The 6,257-nt window shown below is 61.2% G+C and overlaps 1 protein-coding gene across 1 annotated transcript; it reads right to left on the bottom strand.

Moving 5' to 3' along the window:
* Positions 1-2,214: 2,214 nt before the first annotated feature.
* On the bottom strand, positions 2,215-4,686 carry CMTM5 (CKLF like MARVEL transmembrane domain containing 5). The gene is made up of 5 exons (XM_026486570.4): positions 4,385-4,686; positions 3,349-3,501; positions 2,830-2,922; positions 2,540-2,624; positions 2,215-2,439 (listed from the first exon to the last, which is right to left on the bottom strand). The coding sequence occupies exons 1-5, from the start codon at positions 4,508-4,510 to the stop codon at positions 2,426-2,428; spliced, it is 471 nt and encodes a 156-aa protein (XP_026342355.1). The 5' UTR covers positions 4,511-4,686; the 3' UTR covers positions 2,215-2,425.
* Positions 4,687-6,257: the final 1,571 nt, after the last annotated feature.

Below are 6,257 nucleotides of genomic sequence, written 5' to 3'. Positions count from 1 at the left end.
CAGCCAGGGGCTGTCCTAAAGCTCCCGGGAGGAGGGAGGCCCTGCCCCTGTGTCAGAGCCGTGGGAGCCAGGGCATCCCACATCCACAGAGGAGGCAGCCGAGGCCCAGAGAGGTGAGGTGTCCTCCCTGAGCCCTGGTCAGAAGGAGAGAAAACAAAGGTACCAGAAGGGTGAGCCAATTCCCTGTGCCGAGACACAGAATTTTAGTGTCAAAGCTGAAGCCCCCCTCCTCCCACCCCGGCTCTGGGCCGCAGGGTTAGTTAAAGGTGTTCCGTTCCCTCCCAGCTGAATTTCCCTCTGATACCAGGAGAGGCTCAAGGCTCACTGGGGGTGGAGGTTTATAAAGGGGTTGGCACAGGTCCCATTCTGGCCAGCCCCTTACGAGTAACTCACAGGGAGCCCCAGGCCCGGTTGGCGGTGGCCCAGGTCTGACCTCAGCCTCTGTGGTCAGCACCTCACCGAGAGGGGATCCTGAGACTGTGGGGCCGGCCGACACTGAGCCCGAATCAACAGGCAGTGTGGACCAAAGCCGAGCACTGCTCGTTTCTTTCTGGCCTCTCACACGGGCGCAGGTGGGCACAGGTGTATGGGCCGGTACACACCTTAGATCATACTTCCACTCTCTCTGAGCTCCCACCAGGGACAGTCTAGCCCAGGTCATACAGCTGCCCAGGGGACAGGGCTGGTCCTGGCCTCATTCTGCTCCAAGCAGATCCCTGCCGCCTGCTGGGCTTCGTAGCCAGGTTCTCCTAACCACTCCTTCTCATCCCTTCACCTGGCGCCCCATCTCCCAAACTGCCCTGGCTGAGCCCCGGCTATGCCTCCTCTAAAGCCTTGACCCCACCTCCCCCAAGGGTGGCCAGTCAGTGCTGAGAATGGACTATGCATAGAGCCCTGAGAATGGGAGCAGAAACCCAGAGAGACACAAAATCCAGCTGGTTCTAGCCCTGGAGAGGCTGCCAGTCCTGGTGAGGAGCCAGGACAAGAGGACAGGAAAGTTGGAGAAGTCAGGCCGAGACAGACCCATGATTATCACCAAGGGGAGCAGAGCCGCTCTACTGGAGTTCCAGGGTTCAGGCAGGGCTTGGGGGCTGGGGCCTGCCTCTGGAAGGAGCGCTTCCAGAAAGAGAGGAAGGTATTTCAGAGCGGGAGCAAACCAGCGTTAGAGGGCTAGCAAGCCAGCTTGTATGAGCCACTGAGTTAGGCCATGTGGGCGGGCAGGGTCATCCCGGCTGCCCTGGACCATCATGGGTCAGGCAAGGCTGATTCCTGGGCTGTGGCCATATCTGCTCTCCAAACAACCCCAGCCAAACCCTCCCACAGCATTCGCTGTGGGCAGTCATGACTGCCCTTCACTAGGCTGTCTCCTTCCCAGGCTGTGAGTGCCCAAGGACAGGCCCACCTGTCACCTCTGAATCCCTGCAGCCCAGCACAGGGTCCACACACAGGAGATGCTCAGGAAATGTTCGCTGAGGCACTGGCAAGCTAGGAGACCGGACCCACTGGTGGAGGGAGCTGGAGATGAGGCTGGGCCATTTCTTTGAGTTACCGGGAGCTCAGTACCGTATCCCAATCACCTGTACAGATGTTAGGCAAGCTAGGTTCTAGTCCCAGCTCTGTCACAAGTGAAGAGGTCACTTTCTGTAACTGGGCTTGTTTTTTCTTTGTGAAATGAGTGCATTGGACGAGCTGATATCTAGGAGCTCTTCCAGAGCCAACATATTGGGAAGTTCTGCCCTCACCTCGTACCACAGGCTGACCTCTCTCCTGGGGCCTATGGGCCAAGTCCCCCCCACACCACAAGGGGGAGCCCTACACACGCCCCAGGCAAGCACCTGGCTCCAGACGCACTAACAAAATCTGCGTGTGCGGGTGTGGCAGGTGGGCACTTACACGGAGAAGGCTTGTGCCTTCTCAGACACAGGACTCCAGGAGCACACCAGGCCCACCACAAAGTGGCCTGGCACACAGAGATCGTGGAGAGGAAGTTTGGTGTTGAAGGAAGCCTTCAGCACCTTCAGTCCAGCCCCCCTTCCTCGCGGCTCAGACCTGGTTGCAGACGAGGGACCATGACCTGCTCCAGGCAGCATTTTTGTGAATACTCCCTGGCTTTCCTGGTCTGCCTAATTCCTGCAGAAGAAAAAGACTCACCAGTAGGATTCGAATCTTTTAATTTGGGAATGACCAGCTTCTTTCTTCCCCCACCCCCCCCAACAACAGCCCCTTCCTGGTAGGGCTTCATCAGGAGCCAGATCTCAGAGCACTGAGCCCCACAGACAAGTCCCTGGTGACTTCTCAGGCCAGACTGCATCTCTGAAGGCCTGGCTGGGGGCAGCGGGCTGTGGGCTAGTGAATCCAAAGGACATGTGTCTGGGCTGCACTGTTCCTTTTGTCTGGCTGGGCCTAGGAGCCAGGTAGCTCGGGGTCACTGCTGGTCCTCTGTGAATATGGAGCCGGGCAGGGAAGGGCATGTCAGCATCCGGTAGCCGGGGCAAAGGGTGGAGGGGGCATGTCCTCTCCCCAGAGCACAGACACTCACCCTGGGTGGTCCCGGGAGCCATCTCAGTCCGGTAGATCTTGAAGGCATCGTAGGCAAAGACGGAAACCAGGATGATGCCAAACACCTGTGGGAGCAGGCGTGTAGGAGCGGGGATGACACAGCGAAGGCGCCGGCCATCACGCACTACGGAGAGGGAGGTGCGCGGTACGGGGCACGGGGCGTGAGCCAGAGCCCGGGGCGCCGGCTTGGGTGGTGGGGAGGCACCGAGAGTGTGCAAACACCAGCCAGAGGTCCTTAGGGCCTGGGGAGCTCTGTGGGGCTGGACTCACAAAAGCAGCGATGGCAGCTCCATCCCGGGAGGTCACAGCTGCAAAGGAGACCACCAGGAAGATGATGATGGCACTGACACAGCGCAGGAAGTCCTGGGGGGCCGGGGGGTGCGGGGTCAGAGGGAAGTCAGAGGCCAAGAGAACATCACCCTGAGGTTTTCCAGGCTGGTCAGAGGCTTGACCCTCAGGCACCATGAATCCCTACACGGAGATACCCCTGGACACGATATAAAGCACTTGAGAGTGAGCGAGCGAGCCAGGGAAGGGACGCGGGTGAATGCAGAGCAGCCCAGACCAGGAGCCGGGAGCCCGGGTGCAGCAGGGCTGGGGCATGCGGCCCGGGAGGGCCAGGGCAGGGGCGGGGCCTTCGGTGAGTGGGAGAGCCGCTCTAGGGGGCCTGCACCCCCGCTGGCAGTGCCCCGTACTGACCAGGGACAGGAGAGAGGCTGGGAGGGAAAAGGACAATCTGCCTTCGGAGAAGAAAGGGACCAGAACGGGGGCGGGGGCGGGGTCCCTCACCAGACAGGGCCAGTTCAGCCGATCCAAGCGCAGGTGGTACTGGGTGGCGTAGAGGAAGAGGAAGGCGAGCGTGATGAAGAACTCCAGCAGCGCGGCGGCCATGTAGGCCGAGATGGAGGCCGTGAAGCAGATGAAGATGACGAAGGTCAGGGCCTGCAGGACCGAGTGTGTGAAGCTTACCAGGAAGGGGACCCAGGCCCGGCCAGATTCTTTCCCTTCCCTTCCTCGGGAGCTCCCCGGGCTGGCCCCCACCACCCATCCTTGCAGGTCTCCCCATCCCTGGTAGGGGAGCCACACTCCAGGGCATTCGCCCAGCCAGGGCAGTCTCCAGCTTCGCGGCTCCCCTTGCCCGGGGATCCCAGCAACCCCAGCAGTTCGACCGAGCGGCACCCCTCCAGGGGGCGCCATTCTATGGAACCCACAGAAGAGGGGCCCTGCTGAAGCCCAGGGTACAGGGTGAGCACCAGCCCCTGTTGTCACGGCCACAGCAGCCCTGCACCCCGGCAGGGACGCCCTATCCCACAGTACTTTGCCCACGCCTGGATGTCCGAGACTCCTTTAAACAAGGACCGAAACAAGCCTTCGGTTCCACACCAGGAGACGAGGGTAGAAGGCACGTGCTCCACGCTGGACTCTAAGGGTCCCTGCAGCTCTGGCGATGTCGGTGACATATATGCTGCTGACTCAGGCTGACACTACGGTCTTGCTAAGTGACAGCGGAAGATCCTGTCCCCAGAACAGATGCTCATGGGAGCAGACACAGATAAAGGGGGGCTGCAGGAAGTGTGCCCTTGATGTCCTAACTTTAGTTCTTCCTGCTGTCACTGAAGCTGCTGGAAGGGCCTTCAGATAGAGAGGCAGCCAGAGGGCAGACGGGGAGGTGAGGGCAGGGCAGCTGGGGGCAGGGGGGTGTCCGGAGAGCCCAGGAAAGGGGGCCGCCGAGGGGTGAGCCCAGTGGGGGCACTGGGCAGGGAGAAGGGGGTGTGGGATCAAACTGGGAGAGATGGAGGCGCCAGGTTGGGGAGGTGGCTGTTACCAGCTCGGTTTCCAGCAGGATGCCTTTGACGGAGGAGAGGAAGGTCTTGTCCACGGCGAAGCCCTGGAGCCCCGCGGCTGCCCCCTCTGCGGGGGGCCCGTCCCGGCGATCCCGAACACTGAGCATCTCCGTGGGGCCCACCAGACACAGCCCCCGCTGCCACCAGCCCGAGAAGGGAACTGGGAGGACGGAAACCTGGAGAGATGGGGAAGCAAACAGGAGCAGGGAGGCACTTTGAGAAACCTGCAAGAGAAGCAGGCAGGCTGGCTAGGGGCCGCCGGGGAGGCTTGCCCAGATGGGCCTCCTCCCAGCTGCCCAGAGTGCCCTGCTGGTGCCTGCACTGGCCCCCCGGGAAGCACATGGGGAGGGGAGGGGCAGGGCGGGGAGGAGTGGTCAGCCCTCGCCTTGCTGAAGCCCAACCCTGCCAGGAGAAGGGGAACAGGGAGGAGGGGGGAAAGGAGGTGGTCCACACAGAAACTGGGAGGAGCTGGGAGGTGAGCCGAGAAAGGAGTTAGACTAGGAGCCCCCCAAGGACCCAAGCCTGAAGAAGTCTGTATCCCCCTCCCCTAACTCCCCTCTTCCTGGCTGTCCTTTTTCCCTTTTCCTTTTAGGGAGGGTGGGAGCTGGAGCCCAGCCCAGGGAGCACCCCCCAGGACCAGGCTGTAGCAGCCAAGACTGAGGACAAAGGCAGATTGTTGGGGGGACAAGGGGGCGCTGTGTGCCTGCCGCAGTGCCTCAATGGGCCTCTGTCTCTCTAGCATGCCAGGAGGGCAGCTTGACCCCCACCCCAGTGTTCAGGGGGTAGGCCAGGGAGACAGAGAAGGGGAGGGATGGGAGGCCACAGAGGAAACCCTGGAAGGCAGAAGGACAGGGTAGTAGGTAAGGGCTGACCGTGGAGAAGAGAAGGCACCAGGCTGGGGAGCCTGGTGTTCAGGCACCAGGGACGCCAAGACAAATTAGGCCGTTTTGAATACAGATTATTTATTTGGATAAGTCTCTCCATGCTCAATAACAGCCTCTTCTTCAGAGCCTAGTAACTGCACCAAGGTATGTGCAAAGTAGGTGCTCACTGAGTGTTGGATGGATGGATGGACGGACGGACGGACACACGATGTGAGGGGCTCTCCATTGGCAAAGGGGAAAGTAGCTAGAAAGTGCTTGTGCTGTGCTAGGGCAGCTGAGGATGGGAGAAAAGGAGGAGATGGGGGTGGTGGCCTCTAGAGCCTCAAAGACCTTTCCTAAGAGGAAATGCCAGGATGTCCTCTTCCAGCGGCCATGGCAGCCCTGTTGCTTCACCCCGCATTTCCCGTCCATCGCAAATAGTGAAATGCGCGGTTCCCCGCAAAGTCCCCGATCCTGTCCCGCGGTCCTGCTGCTCCATGTAGTGCTTTGGAGGGGTTGAGCATTTCGGGCATCCTGGCTCACCGTGGCGGGTGGTCCGATCAGGAACCAGGCTCGGGCGGCACGCCTAGGCCATCACTCGCGGCCGCACACACACGCAAGCCAAGGAGACACGGTAGAGCCTCTGTTCCAGGCAGTAGCCATCATGGGCACCCGGCTCTCCGGGGCACGGCCGCCGGTAGAAGACCGTCTGGTTGTGGTAGAGCAACTCTGAGTTGCCCAGGGGGTCCATGTGGGAGCCGGTCTGTAGGCTGACACAGTGTGGACACAGGCAACGGGCGTGGTACAGGTCCTGGGGGAGCCGGTTCAAGTCCCTGTCCAACCTGTGGGGGCGGCACTCATCAGACCCTGGAGGAAGGCTGGCGGGGCGGACAGACGGGACGGGCCAGGGGCGGGGAGGGCCCCGCAGTGGGGAGGCCAGAGGAAGGAAGTGTGGTGAGGTGGGCCTGGCTTTTTGTCCCAGCTCTTGTCT

Source organism: Ursus arctos, unplaced genomic scaffold, assembly GCF_023065955.2.
Source record: "Ursus arctos isolate Adak ecotype North America unplaced genomic scaffold, UrsArc2.0 scaffold_37, whole genome shotgun sequence".
Lineage (NCBI taxonomy): Eukaryota > Metazoa > Chordata > Mammalia > Carnivora > Ursidae > Ursus > Ursus arctos.
The sequence above is the reverse complement of the archived record's forward strand: the minus strand, read 5'-3'. Positions and strand labels throughout refer to the sequence as shown.